This window comes from Pongo pygmaeus, chromosome 11 (genome assembly GCF_028885625.2).
Source record: "Pongo pygmaeus isolate AG05252 chromosome 11, NHGRI_mPonPyg2-v2.0_pri, whole genome shotgun sequence".
NCBI classification, from domain to species: Eukaryota; Metazoa; Chordata; class Mammalia; order Primates; family Hominidae; genus Pongo; species Pongo pygmaeus.
This window is the reverse complement of record NC_072384.2, coordinates 32,578,670-32,594,106: the sequence shown is the minus strand read 5'-3', so window position 1 is coordinate 32,594,106 and position 15,437 is coordinate 32,578,670. Positions and strand designations below refer to the sequence as shown.

The window sequence follows — 15,437 nt, the reverse complement described above, 5'->3', positions numbered from 1 at the left end:
AAAATTGCTGGCAGGATTTCACGAGCTCTGCCATAAGTTATGCTGATTATAATACGAAGATTATTTGGAGGGATTTTTGGGTCTCTGCAAGCTTTGATATACGATTTTATTTTAAACTCCACTTAAGATGAATGATACTTAAGATCCTCACATCATTAGAATTCATTTATAATGGGCCTCTCTCAGAACTGACCTATTTCAGACAATAGGAGATTCACATTAAATGGGCTTATGCTACAAAGACATGCAATGTTCAGTATATCTGTAAACCTCTAATCACTTTAAATGTTTCATACTAATTGCCCTGAAACATGTGCATTAAAAGAAGTGAAAGGCAAACTTCCTGAAATATATCTCTAAAATGATTCTAATTTGCATAAGTTTTAGCCAGGGAACAGATGTCTGTTTAATGCTGTACCTTTGTAAAATTTTTAAAACATAAAATATGACTTGGTTTAACTTGGTGCCCCCCGTCTTCAGCCCCCTTAATCCTAACTTTGGGGAAATGCTTTTATCAGAACACTAACGAGGGCAAGTGGAAAGGGGAGTTCATTGTTTCAAACAGGAGCCTAGCTTTAGAATAATATAAAGGAAATGGTTTCCCTGTGGTATTTCAGATCAAGCTTTCTAAAATTTATAATCAAATCTTCATGGACATTATTTTCTGGGACTGTATTTTTCTCTATCATATCCATTACTTTAAATTTTTATAATGAGCATATAGTTTTTTAAAACTATAGACAAAGAAAAAATATACAGAAGAAAATTAAATTAGCCCATAATATTACAATTTGCTGTAGGATATTACTTTTTAATCTTTCATATATATTTTCTAAATTGTGATAAAAGGGATTATGCAGTTTTTTATCCTTCTTTCACTTAGCATTACACTGTTTTCTAGTTTATTGTATATTCTTTACAAAGTTTAAGAATTGTATTTCTTCGAATGAAAAAAGCATGCTTTATTTTAATTATTTCTATAGTTTTGGAAAATAAGACAAACCCAGTCTTCTCATATTGTCACAAATAATATTTCGATGACTATCATTTGCTTTCATCTGATTATTTCCTCAGGCTGATTTCTAGACAGGGAGTTTCTAGATCAAAAGGGCACGGATGTCTTAAAATCACAACATGTATCACCAAATTGCTTTCCCCAATTGTACATACACAGGCAAAACACACCCTTATACTTAAGCGCTTTTTATTATCAAGTCAAAAATAGAACAACAATTTCTTCCCCTATATTCAAAGTGATTTATGCACCCTTCTATTAACAGTTCCCTCTTTCTTTCCCTCTTGTTCTCCTTCTGCCCATCACAAAAATAGATAATGTATATTCTACTTTTTCTTTCTGGGATTTTATGTTTATTTTATAATTACTTTTTAAAACATCTTTTTGGCTGGATTAACCTCTTTTGAAGCCTCTTTTTATATTGTGAATTCCATATTTTTTATTCTTTGCTCAGGTATTACATATGTGCATAGATAGTTATACATGCATATGTACATATACTTACCTGCACACAGACACCTTTTGGTTATACACATATGCATCTTTAAGTTTTTAATTAAAAGACATAGGTCCTGTATTTTATGAATTCATGAATGCCGGAGAATGTCTTTCTGTTGCTTTGTTACATAGGAGCTACTTAATTGGGAATAATATTTATGGTTTGTCTATAAACTAATTTCAGTGGGCATTTGGGGTGGCTGGAAGCTATGGAGCTATGTGGTTTTGCTCCTTGTTGAGCTATAAGCATTCAAACAAGTCCATCTTTTTTTCCTTCACTATTTTTATTCAACTCTTGTGCTAATAGACGTGTGGATTGTTTTCCACTAACTCTACCTGGAAAGTGATGGGTCCTTTTAATGTGCATAATCAGGTCCTTATTTTTTCCCCTGTGCTGAAATATTTCTTTATCCCTTTGTTTGTTGTTTGCATTTCAAATCTTATCAAGTACTCAAATGCTATCATTGTTTGACAAACTGATATTTTCTGGCCTTTTTATTAATCATGTCTGCATTCATTTTCATCCTTATCCTTTATTTCTTAATTTAGTTACAGATTAAGTTTATCCTCCTCAGGACTGTATGTAAGTTTTCATTATCAATTCTACTGTTTATTGTATCTAAGGTGGGTTTCATAATTCTAACAGAAACCAGTAGAATAGGATGTTCATCAAGTTAGTAACAATAGTTTAATAGTATCTTTGTGCTGAATGAGGTAGGAAGTTGCATGCTGAACAAAGCAAGGCTTGGGAAATTGATATTTTTCATAGATAATGTGTTAGGAATAGTGAACACTGACATCAAGGAATATGTGGATATGGGTGTTTATTTTTTCTCCCTAGATTACAGCATGCTTACTCTTCACTAACTGAATGATACGTATACTAATTGACTTATAATGTAGAAATAGGAGAAGAAGAGTATGTAAGTACCTGGCCTGGGTTGGGGAATTTGATTGTTTCCCAAATGAGGTATTGAGAAATAAGACTTTCAGCTGTATAAACAATTCAGTGTCATTGCACCAAAACCTGTTGCCTGCTTTCTCTGAAGCACCATTTCATGGTAGGGAGAGTCATCTCATAATAAAAATCACAGGACAGCAATAAATAGGTTTCCATTCTGCCAGTACAGTGTATGTTGCCCTGAAACTCTTAGCTCACTCAGCCCCATCTTTATTTTATGTCATTTTATTATCTTGGCTGCTCACCCTATTATCTTTTAAAATCTAATTCTGCTGTCTTTTCATCTCAACATTAAAAAAAATCTTTCTTCACATGTGTCAGAGAGACCACATCTTTCTGGATACTAGTCAGCGTGTCTGAGGCTCTTTCTAAAATGCTTTCATATCTTTCTTATGTAAATAATTTTCAGAGTCACACCCTCTTTTATGATTAAGGATCATGTTCTCTCTCTTGTCCTACAGTACTTGTTCATGGGTTCCATGTTGCATTTTTTCAGTTTACTCTGAAAAAATCTACCTGGACCTTTTCTTTCGCCTTTGCAGGCATGCTGGGATACTGAAGTCTCTGTACAATAACCTCCTGTATGTACTTGCTCCCAAAGCTGTTGCAGCCACTGTGCCAATAGCATTTTACTTATGGTGACCATAGTTTCCTCTTAACCACTGCCAGCCCCAGTGCTACCACCCTCCATTGTTTTCTTGAAGTTAATCCCCAAAGGGATTCACAAAATTCCCCCTAGGAGTAATCCTATTTTATAATCCTATGATAGTGTTTTCACATTAGGTAACTAACTTTTCCAGTTCAGGGTCCAGAAATGATACAGGTATGAAGGTACTTCCTATTTCAGGTTGAGCAAAAACAATTTCACTTAACAAAAAATATATGTAAGATTCATGTCTCTTTTCCCAATCCATTTGTGTTAGCCTTATATTGAGGCAATACCTTAGTAAATAAGTAAAATATATTGAATGTTGGAAGTAAGAGTGCCGTAGAGAAAACATAAAGCTGTAAAGAGCGATGAAGAATCAATAATCTTAGTTTCCCATTGTTAAGTGGTTTAAGATTTGTCATCATATTTATATGGAAAATAGGATAAAGCTAGTTTAAATGGAAGCAGCTAGTATTTTTATTTGAAATAGCTTTGAAATCACAAGCCAGTGTACATTCAGATTAGAGATCAGTATTATCAATCTCTGCCTAACTGCCTGTTCTAATATTTAGTGTGTATAACCTAAGAACTGTACACTTAAAAATCTTGAAGTTTGTTAAGAGAAAATGAATAATGCCTTCACCTTGTAAAGTGATCTTCCTTTTGAAAAAAGGTACATAATACTCTGAAAAAGGCCATGCTTGCTATTTGGCAGTCATGATGGTATGTATGTACTTAAACTTCTTGTTTAACACTTACAATGCCTCCATAAATGAAGCATTATTTATCCCTCTGACGAAGATGAAGAAACTAAGGCTTAAAGAGATGTAATAATGTGACCAGGGGAACATAGCTAGTAAGTATCAAAACCAGGATTTGAACCTGAGTCTCTTTGATACTAAAGTCTCATTTGTCATCACTACACCTTTCAGCTTCAACCTCTGACTTGAGATAATCAGAATGAACAAAATGACAAGTCTAAGCTGCTTTCTAAGGCTTGCACATGATTTGGTCCTGCCTATCTCTCCAGCTTCATTTTAGACCCAGTATCCCTGAGTCCCTGTTCCCAGCACCCACTAGCTTCCTTCTGTTCCTCCAACAGCACATTTCAGGACCTTTGTCTATGGTGTTTTCTCTGCCTGTAGTGTCTGGCTCCCTTTTCTCTATATGGTTTCCTTCCCCTCTTCCAAGTCTTAGCTCAAATATCACTTGGTCGGAGTCTTCTTCTGGAGTCCTCATGTGACATAGCTGCTCCTCCCAAAGTCTTTCCTATCACCTGTTTACTTCATAGCATGTAACCAATATGAAACCAATCTGTTCACTTATTTAGTATGTCCCCTTTGACAGACTGTAAGCTCCTTGAGGGCATTGGCTTTCCCCCTCTTGGTGATTACCATATCTGAAGCACTTAGAACAGCTCTTGGCATCTAACAGATGTTTAAAAATAGTTGTTAAATGAAGAAAAAAATGAATAACTTTAAGATCTGTACATTTATTTCTACTTGGGAACAATGTATTTCGTTTTTCTTGGCTGAACATATTTGAATTCATGTATTTGATAGTGTCAAGTGTTCTAAATCATGGTTTAGCCTTGATCAGGACAGTTAAAAGCATAACCATGTATGTTGCAACTTCCTGCAGTAGTAGAGCTTTGTGCTTTGTTTTTAACATTCCCAGTGGTCTTGTTTAAATAACTATTCAGTAGCCACCTGAAAATAAATGTTTATTCAATAAGCATAAAACTTCTTAGCTAATTATCTATAACAGAATTACAGTATCTTAGAATCATAACAGTTTTTAGCTAGACAAGGACTTAGTATACCCTCTAGTCTAACAAACATTTTAGGAAGGTAAAAAAGGCTTTTCAAGGCCGCATGGGTAGATCCAGGATCAAAAGAAATCAGGACTGGTCCCTTTCCATTATATGGGATCAACTCCTGTCTTTCTCCCAGCCCCTCACCTTATTATAGTGAATATTTCTATAAGAGCTGTATATTATGTATAGCATTTCATAAGAAACCTATATTTCTGAAAGAAAAATGTCGCTGTTAATCAAAGTTCCCAGTTTATTTCAAATCTATAGAAATGGAACACTAGCTTTCATGGGTGCCTTAACATTGAAATCATTGCATACTGTTCCATCGAAGGCTGCTATAATGTAGAAGCAGAGGACTGCAGGATAGACCTCTAAACAGCAAGGGAATAAAATACCAGATTCAGAGGAAAGCAATATAAAAGAATTTGTGTAGGTTGTATTCACTCCAGGTTAGCAAAGGAAACACCATTGCATATGAGCCTCATATGCAGAAATCACAAATTAAATCCATTGTAATAACCTATGGATTTTTCTGCTTACTTCTCATGTGACACATGAATTCTTTAATTTTTTTTCAGATACGTTTCAGGAAAATAGTTTGAGTTAGAGAAATAAATTTACATATACATTTCTATAGAGCAGAATACACCATACCTTTCAGGTCTTTTTAGAAGCCAAAGATTTATGTTTAAGAATTAAAAAAAAGCAAATATACTGTTTTGTATGTATATATGGAGTTGAAGAAAAATGGACATGTCCGTTAGTGTATACAAGTGCCCAATGAATATGGGTATATATTATATTTATATAAAACATTCTATATAGTTTGAAAACATTACTTTTGCTGGAACATGACTGTCATAAGACCAGTAAAATCAAGAACTGTTTTGTCTATTTTCTTTTTCTATGATTGGCAGAAACATTTATATACAGTAGAACACAGACTCCAGTTTAGATGACTATGAAATTTAGGCCTTTTTTCTGTGAATAAGAGGATTGTAATGCTGACTTAGTGTAATGACAGTTCAGTTCTCTTCTGTGATTTGTTTACAAAACTATCATAGGATATGAAAAAATAGTATTTACATATGATTGTAAGTCATTGAAGCAAAGAATTCTAGAACCGGAAGGGAACTAGGGATAATGTTGTCAAAAATACTCCTTGTAGAGATAAGGTCAGAGTCTTAGGATGGTGGGGACTGTCGTAGTGAGTTTTCATCTGTCTTTGTCTGCTTGTGCAGGAATACATGGACTCCAATAAATACATTGAGCATCTGCTGACTCAGCTCGAGGAGCAACACAGGAGTCTCTGGAGGTAAGTTCAATTCATGTTCTTATTTGCTTGCTCACGTAGCATCCTTTATAGCTTTGTTGATCTAAAATATTTCAGTTAGACTACAGAATATATACTAAGTCCTTGTCTGGCTAAAAACTGTTAGATTCTAAGAAACTATCATCTTGGAATGGCAAAGTTGTAATGTGGAAGCTAGAGCCCAAATTATTTGATCCTTGCTTGCTTCAAGATTTATTTTTTTCTCTAGTTAAAAAGTAGAACATTGCTGCTTCAAAGTCCTGCTTCTCTTCATATTAAAGGAGAATATTTTAATAATACTGTTGTACAGCTATCCAATATTTAGTTTTTATTCTACATGGAGGGTTCTGACACTAGGTAAGGAAAATGTCTGAGAATATTTCTGCATGCATATTGGAAATGGTAGATTAATATTATAGAAGTCGTATTCCCAAGTTATTCATTCCTTGGGGCCTCTTAGGAATTCAGAGTGGCAAAGATGGTTGTAATATTATTATTTAGCTTTTTATGGCACATGCTGTTATATTTTTTGTAGGTGCTACTATAGAACTTAAATTTCTTTTTTGAAGTTCCTATAGCTCTTACTTTTTGAAATAAATATGCTGGTGCTTAATTACATGATGCCTCACATTGTACCGAAATTGTTTTATTAAGTACATTTGTCTCACCAACCCTCAGTAAGCCGCTAAAGTCATTGATTGATTGATTGATTGATTGATTGAGACAGAGATTTGCTCTTGTTGCCCAGGCTGGAGTGCAATGGCAGGATCTTGGCTCACTGCAACCTCCACCTCCCTGGTTCAAGCAGTTCTCCTGCCTCAGCCTCCCATGTAGCTGGGATTACGGGTGCCTGCCACCACACCCATCTAATTTTTTTTGTATTTTTAGTAGAGACAGTGTTTCACCATGTTGGCCAGGCTGGTCTCGAACTCCTGATCTCAGGTGATCCACCCGCCTCGGACTCCCAAAGTGCTGAGATTACAGGTGTGAGCCACCAGGCCCGGCCCCTTTATTTCTTTTCATCTCCTTGCAGCATGGGGAGAGTGCTCTCTCTGTACACAGAGATGGCAGGTAAATATTTACTAACTCTCTTGTTTTCTTGCTAGACCTCATCCAAATCCATCACCATGGGGCTCCTCACCAGGCCGGGTTGCCTCTTCTTGTTCTGCCACTGTAAAAATTCTAATAACCTCAAAGTTTATCTTCTTTCAGGCATTCTAGGTCTTGGGTAAAGTGCTATATATTTTAATTTGTTATATTCTTATATTCATTTTTATACTGGAAGACAGACCTCTGATTATAGTAATAGAGAATATTCTATTTCTATACATAGAAAAACTGCTGGTAGGATACAACAAAAATTCAATGAGGTCTATTTGACACTAATGGACACACCAGTTAATTTTTATTTATTTATTTATTTATTTTTTTATTATACTTTAAGTTCTAGGGTACATGTGCACAACATGCAGGTTTGTTACATATGTATACATGCGTCATTTGTACACCAGTTAATTTTATGTAATTGATGCATTATTTGTTAGATTTGTCTTTGAGAACTATAACCTGATTCCAATAGTTTTCTTTTGTGAACCAATGTATTAATTAAATCAGCAATAACATGTATGGTTGTATCCTTTTAATTATATCTTCCATAGATCTCTTGGAAAGTATATTTTTAAAACTGTATAACCGATATAATGTTTTATTTCAACTATTTATATAGAACCTTTTATTTTTCCCATCTTCCAAAAGAAAATTTTACAAAAAATAATGAATGCCATCTTATGAAAGAAATTTAGAGTTTAATTTGGTTAGTAAGTGTACCTTACATGCATTATTATAGATGAATAATGGTTTCATGGGCTCTTTGAACCGAAACAACCTGCATGGAAAGGGCTATTTTTCTTACTTTCTTGAGGTAGCTAATAAAAACCTAGGTCTTCTCAGATATGATTAAATTAAAATTCCATTTCAGGCATGGAGTTAACATAAAGTGAGAGCTTAGAATTTTGTGTACAGTTACTTCCATTTTCCTTCAGAAATGGAATGATTACTGCTGAGGAAGTGAAGCCTTATATATAGTGTCAGAGGATCTAATAAAAATGCTCCATTTAAATAACAATAGAAGGTAATAATGATACTCGGATAGTCAGAATAATTCCAGTGAGAAGATGGAAATGGGTGGTATTGAAAGAAAATGAACCCCAATAATAGCAGATTTATATACTATTTATTGAATCATGAAATTACTTTTGATTATATTTTTGCCAACAGATCCTGACTTCACTGACTTAAAGTGACAGGCTTTATGATGGTTGTTACAATATCATAACAACAACTGTAGCCGAATTGTTTTTAGAGAAGAATATGTGAGTGACAGTGAACAGTGTAGGAAATCCTTTCTGGTTATGATTAAATTTTTAAATGCTTGTTCATAAGTTAGAATAGAATCTGTGATATACAGGGGATCATGGGAATAGCATGTCATGTTCACAAGCACAACCAGATTGCCTGAAGTTAAACAAATGCTCCCATAAATCATTATAGGCTCCTTCTCTGATTTTATATGCCTTTGATTTGTGGCTGCTACCATTGTCACGGAGTGGGCTATTTGTCATTGCTGCTAATGTTAACTGATGGCCTTCCATTTATACTGGAGCTAACTTATAACTTAGAGTCAAGTTCTGAATATCTAGATCTTCCAGTAATAATTGTGGTCAAGATTAATTTATGGCTACCACCTTTGAGGACTGATCAGAAGCATGCTTGAAACAAGACATACTCTTGTTGCCACTTGATGAATAAGACTTGGATAAATAATGTAGGACTAGGTGCAAAGATTAAAAAGTTTCGTTTCCTTCATGGAGGGGGCTGCTAGTCTTTAACCGACTTTAGTTGGTTCTTATAGCATAACCATCTGCTGTGACACAAAAATATATTGCAATAACACTCTTGAGATAACTGGTTATTTTGAGGTCCTGTCTAATATTCTGCTGAAATAGACCTATAATCTATCTCTGGGTTTTCAAGTTGCAAAGGAATTTATGGAGTTCATAAATAACTGTCTAGCAATGAGCAGTCCTTTAAAAGCTCAATTGTCTTTTTGATAGCAACAAATCCTTTCTAAAGAGGAAAACTGAGAATTCATCTAAAGAGGAGAATGGAGTCAGAATCTAGAACTTAGTCTAAGACTTGAGTATAAGTCGGGGTGAGTTTAATCTGCTCTGTATCTCCCTGCTTGATTTAAAAAAACACACATACACACACACACACACACACACTGCGACAACCTGTATACTAGTTCAGGTTGAAACACAGCCATAATTTCCTGTACTTCTATTTGTTCTAATGTGAAAAGTTAATATTAGGAGAAAAAGAATTTTTTTTATATTATTTGTTGCTATTTCTGATTTGGCTAAATATATTTGTGACAAGAAACGTAAGAAAAAAGTGCTGAATATGTCTTTCCTAACAAGTGATAAAAAACATTTATCCATTTGCGGCCTCATATTAGGAGTTTAGAATAAACAGGTGGAAAATACAAATTGAATTTATGAATGCTTATGGCATTGAAATTACTTTCAAGCCACAAATGTAAAATTATATATAAAAAAGTGAGAGCAGCATAATACTATACAATAGGAAGAAAACTGGACTGGAGGTTTTGGGGACTTGGACTCTTGTCTGGCCTGCATAAACTGGCTGCTAGAAAACATCTCTGAAATGGAGTTTTCTTATCTGTGAAAAGAAGGTATTAATATAGCTAGTATTTAAGATTATTCAGCACTGAGATTATGAAATGGTGTCTGGAATATTATATTGCATTTATAAAACACGTTTTTAAATAACACTTAAATATTATGCAATGATACAGCTACATAATACATATGTCATAGAAATCGTCAAAGAACCTATGAGTAGAAATGACTAATGTAACAATCTAACAACTTGCCAGTAGCTCAACTAGATAATGTCAAAGTATTCACTTCAGATATTCTTTCTTTTTGTGTTAATGGGAGACTGGAGTTTTACTACTACCCAAATCAGCCTCCTCCGAGATTCAGAGGCCAGAGTTTTTAAAAGATAGTTTGGTGGTGGGGGTGGGGATGTTAGAGAATGGGGAGTGCTGATTGGTTGTGTCGGGATGAAATCATAGGGAATCGAAGCTGTCTTCTTGCGCTGAGTCAGTTCCTGGGTGGGGGCTGCAAGACCTGATGAGCCAGTTCACATTTCTGGATGGTGCCAGTTGATCCATGAGAATGCAGGGTCTGAAAAACACTTCAAATACCAATCTTTGGTTTTACCATAATGATGTTACCCACAGGAGCAACTGGGGATGTGAGGAATCTTGCGGCCTCTGGCTGCATGACTCCTGAGCCATAATTTCTAATCTTGTTGGCTAATTTGTTACTGTTATAAGGACAGTTGGTCTGGTCCCCAGGCAAGGAGGTGCTTGTTTCAGGAAAGTACTGTTAGCATCTTTGTTTCAAATTTTCATAAGTCAAATTGGTGACAGTTTTATCAAAAGCCTTAAATTAAGGTAATGAAGAATGAGTAATAGGTCTCCATGATCAAAATCAAATGACAAAATCTGAATGCAGAGTGCCAGCTACCAACCACAGATTCCAGATCACCTAAGCCTCATTTGAACAAGCTATATCTGCACTAGGGTTTCTCAACCAAGCCACTGTCGACATTTGGGGCCAGACAATTCTTCATCATAGGGGAGGATGTTTAGGATGATCCCTGGCTTTTACACCACCTGCCAGTAGTATCCCTCAGTTGTGACAACAAAAATGTCTCTGGGCATATTTCAAGGATTCCCTAAGGTACAAAGTCATCCCCTCTCCCAGTTGAGCATCAGTGGTCTAAATAATCTATGCAAGCATTTTCCTGAGTATATTCCAAGAAACATGAATACTCTGCGTCACTGTGTCATAGATATTTTAAGAAAAATGAGGGTACTCCATGGTCAAATAAATTTTTAAAATTTTAGGTAAAACCAAGTCTTAAACATTTTGTTTTAATTGTAGAACTTCTCAGAGCCATTAATCCTGCTAACATGTGCTGCATATATGCAAATATTGGATATAAAATTTCATTTTTTACTTTAAAAATAAAACTCCAAATCCTATCTGTCTTAGAGCATCTACTCTAAGGTTGCAAGGAACATAGCAAGGGAAGTGGTGATCTATCTAACTGCTGTCCAAATATAGAATACATATGACTTGTACCACCTGCTTCACTGGTACTGGGCCGGGTGACTTAAGGGCATCTAGCAGTGAGTTGTTGGTAAAAGGGGAAAAGAGTCTGGGTTGTTGGTAAAAGGGGAAAGTCAACCTGTAGAAACCTCAATCCCAAGTTCCTCACTAATTTCCTGAGGGGAAGTCAAAGCCTCAGTACAAACTTCCAAGAATCTAAACTACTGATTATAAACCATTTGCCCAAATAAAAGATTTAACTCTTGCTTCCCAAGGCGGGGGAACCGATGGTTTCCTACATCACCAAGGGGAGTAAAAGACTAAATTTTAAAGCATGTATAGTCCCTAGTTAGAAGAAGATCCTCTAAGGCTCATCCCTTCTCGCAAAAGAAAGATAATTACTTTTATATATCCAAGATTTTTAAAATGGACTTTTACCTTTCCTTTCTGGCTTGCATGTGATTCTTATTCTAAGAACAGAAATGGGAAAACATTGGGTAAAAACTTTGCTTTCATTCTCCTTATGATTCAAATATGTCTTAACTAAGTAGAGTGAACATTGAAATAAAATGATCAATGCTTAAAATGCTCATTCATGTTCTCCATAATTTTGATATATCTATATATTTTTAGCTAGAGGTTAATGGCCCTGGTGCCTCTAAAGTTCCCTCCAGCTCTAAATTGAGAGAGAGAAATTGCTTGCTGGGAGGCCACATGCCATTATTCTATCCTTGAGGAAGAAATATTCTTTGCTAAAATGTTATCTAGAAATTATCTTGTAGTTGTAAAATACAGGTAAGAAGAAAAAGCCGACATGCTCTCTGAGCAGATTCAGGCCCAGAGCCTCTTGAAGATGTACCTTCTGTGTATCCTGGATCTTAGAATCCTATCATCCAGCATCGTAAGAATTAGCATGCCTTTACCCTCATGGGGTTAATTTATGTAGACTAAGGAGACGCCAAGTATTAAACAGGTTGCCTTCACTGTAATCATAGACCTCCACTGGGAGCTCTTAATTGGCAACAAGTAAAATTGCTCTGCATGAATTCTTAATGGTGGACACTGAATAAAATAAGAACTATGATTTGTTTTTTAAATCCCTCAAGAGAAAAAGAGGCTGTCTCTTGGGGAGAGAATGTGTAGCAAACAAAGAGAGAGCTCAGTATGCTGTAATAGCAATAAAAGCTCTGAAAGCAAAACATCACGCTATGCCAACTCAATAACAGCACATGGTTTCCTGTTCTGCATCCCTGATTCACCCTGCTGAGGTCAAAGGAGACCAGGGCTAGCGTGCCTAACATTATCTTTCCCTGTTCTCAACCCTTGGGATGAATTTCTAAATCATAGCTGTATTCTCAGCCAAGTGCAGACCCCAGAGCCACCCTGGAAACCCATCAAATGTCACTCCCCAATTACCCACCAGGAGTTGTTTCAGAGATGCAGACAGTCCCAGACCCCTGCCAAGATAAGAGTCTGGCCTCTCAGCTATGCCCTCTGTCCAGCACAAAGGAGATGAAACCACGACTCTCGAAATTGGGTATTGCCACATGCTTCAATGATTATGTTATTCCTGAACAGTGGTAGGGAGAGCTATGGGATAAGCTATCCACCAAAGGATACTTATTATAGACTGCTGGTTGTACTTTAGAGAAGCAAGGGAGTGTTCAGGCTTCTTATAACCATGAAGCCCCTGATGAAATAACATCACTGTCTTCCAAGCACCTTTTTTTCCAGCAACAACAGAGTTTAGTAGAACTAAGTCCAGAAAGATATTTGGTTTGATTGAACCAGATCACCCAGAAGATCTCACCTTGCACCTTAGGATCGATCTTCATTATAGTTTACTTAGGTGACCTGTATATGATATGCATGTGTCTAATTAGGGGGTACCTAGAATTTGAATCCAGGTTTTCTGGGGCGAGGAGACACAAAAAGGGTCAGGGTGAAACTCTGCACTCACTTTCTGTGATTTGCTGTTTCTTATCAAATCTGTCCACTGTTCTTTAATCCATCAGAGAACATATATTTAGGTTGTAACCTTGGGAGTTTATCCCTTCCTCTTCACTCTAAACCTTGTTTGCAAGAAACATTTCACATTTATCAAGATTATTCCACTGGGGCTTTGAGGGATGGAGGGGGTTCTATAAAACACATTTTAGGAGACTCTGTCCTGCAGAAGTCCAAAGAAGGCTTCCCAGAGGAGGTGGCATTTTGAACCAAGGATTGATTAGGAGCAGAATTGGAGTGAGGGCTGATGAAGAGTCAGTAATGGAATACATTGAATTTGAATTGTCTTTAAGACTTTAAGCTCTAGCAGTACAGAGGATGATGAGAAATTCAGGACTAGGGTCTTTATAGTTAATAAATAAACCACTGTATAGATGGAGTCCCTATTAACCAACAAAGATATAAAATTGATCCCTAATGTCACTGGGGAAATATTCATACTTAAAAGATAGATTTACTGCCACCGGATTGGATTTGAATAATACTGTACAAGTAAGCCCATACATGACTTAAAAACTCCACTTCTAGTTTAAACAGGTTTATATTCTTCAAGAAACACTCCAAAACTACCAAAAAATATCCCAACATCAGTACGATTTGGGGGTCACCCAGAGAAATTTACCACTATTTAATCTAAAGACATTTAGCTTAAAACACACTTTTGTTATTTTTAGATCCATGCTTATCTTAATATGACAGCCAGGAACCTAATGTGATTTATTTATCTGAAATTAAAATAAAAGTCCTCAAGCAAAAGGCATTTTGTAGATTTATTTGGGGTAATAAAAATCACAAATATTCCCTACTAAGTTGAAAGAAGAAAAACTCTAGCAGGCAACAGTGTAAATGGCCCCCTTGACATAAATGCATGTATTAAGGCTGAAGTGCACTCACAGTAAGAAGTGACAAAGTGCCTCTTTTAAAAAAAAAAAAAAAATCTGGAAGGAGAAATGAAATGGGTAATTTACCATGGCCTTCTATTTAATTTTAATTTTAATGGAAAAATTCACTAACTTGTTAGGGCATGAGCATACTTATGACTTATTTTTAAAAAAGGAACTGTTAGGATATAACCCTGTATCTCTCTCCAAATGGGTAACACTGGATTAAAAATAAGTCATTTGTTTGCTTACTACCTCTTTCCCCCAACCCCATCCCATTCTTCTTAATTTCTCCATATTCAGAGGCCTGAGAGGGAGTTCCATTACCCTACCTCCACTCTCCAACCCTGGAGAGGGGTGTTTGGGCCTCTCCAAAAAGAAGAAATACAAAATGCATTTTTTCCTTCAAGGTTTTAACTACAGTACACTGTATAATTTTGTATTATAAATCAGACTTCATCAATAATCCAAAGAGCTAAGGATGGCAAGGTTCCTTGCATCAAAGAATCAGGAATAGGTTAATGTAAATGAAAAGTTGTTGGTAGAGCCGTGTTCTAAGCTATCTCAGGGCGGAGAACATGCGTGGGAACGCAAACGTCTTTTGGAGGGTGGATTAATTTTGCCTTCTTTAGCTGGTTTCACAGCCCGGGGAAGCCTCTGGAGTTTGCCTCGGGGGACCTGGCTTACTTGGTGTCTGGGCTTTGCCTTCTCTCGAACACTCAGTGATTAAATGTCATAGATGTGTTTTCTGTGGCAATTATTCTAAATGTTCACCAGGTGTAAAAGCCTGAGAGAGAAAGTTAAAGGTACTGAAGCTCCCAGTGCGGTGCTACCACATGAATCACATTTTACCAATAGGGGAGATCTGCCACCTGGGTTGCTTTGGTTCCAGCCCTCTGCTCTCCTTTCCTCCCGCCACATCTCCTGTTGACGAGGACAACGCTCCCTCTGCGATGCTTCAGCAAAATACCCCAAACATGTAATAGTGACTCTGTCCTTACCTCCAGGAGCCTCTATACCAGTTCCCACCATGTTGCTCTCAATCACACTGACTTGTCTAATTGTCTCATGAGAGCATGTTTTGTACGCTTCAC

The 15,437-nt window shown here is 36.3% G+C and overlaps 1 protein-coding gene across 8 annotated transcripts in view; it reads left to right on the top strand.

Moving 5' to 3' along the window:
* NCKAP5 (NCK associated protein 5) overlaps positions 1 to 15,437 on the top strand; it is a 996,626-nt gene that overhangs the window by 364,585 nt on the left and 616,604 nt on the right. For all 8 annotated transcript variants that reach the window (XM_063647383.1, XM_063647384.1, XM_063647388.1 and 5 more), the window contains one exon: positions 6,181 to 6,254. In XM_063647383.1, coding sequence (XP_063503453.1) covers positions 6,181 to 6,254 — 74 coding nt within the window. The remainder of the gene's footprint in view (positions 1 to 6,180; positions 6,255 to 15,437) is intronic.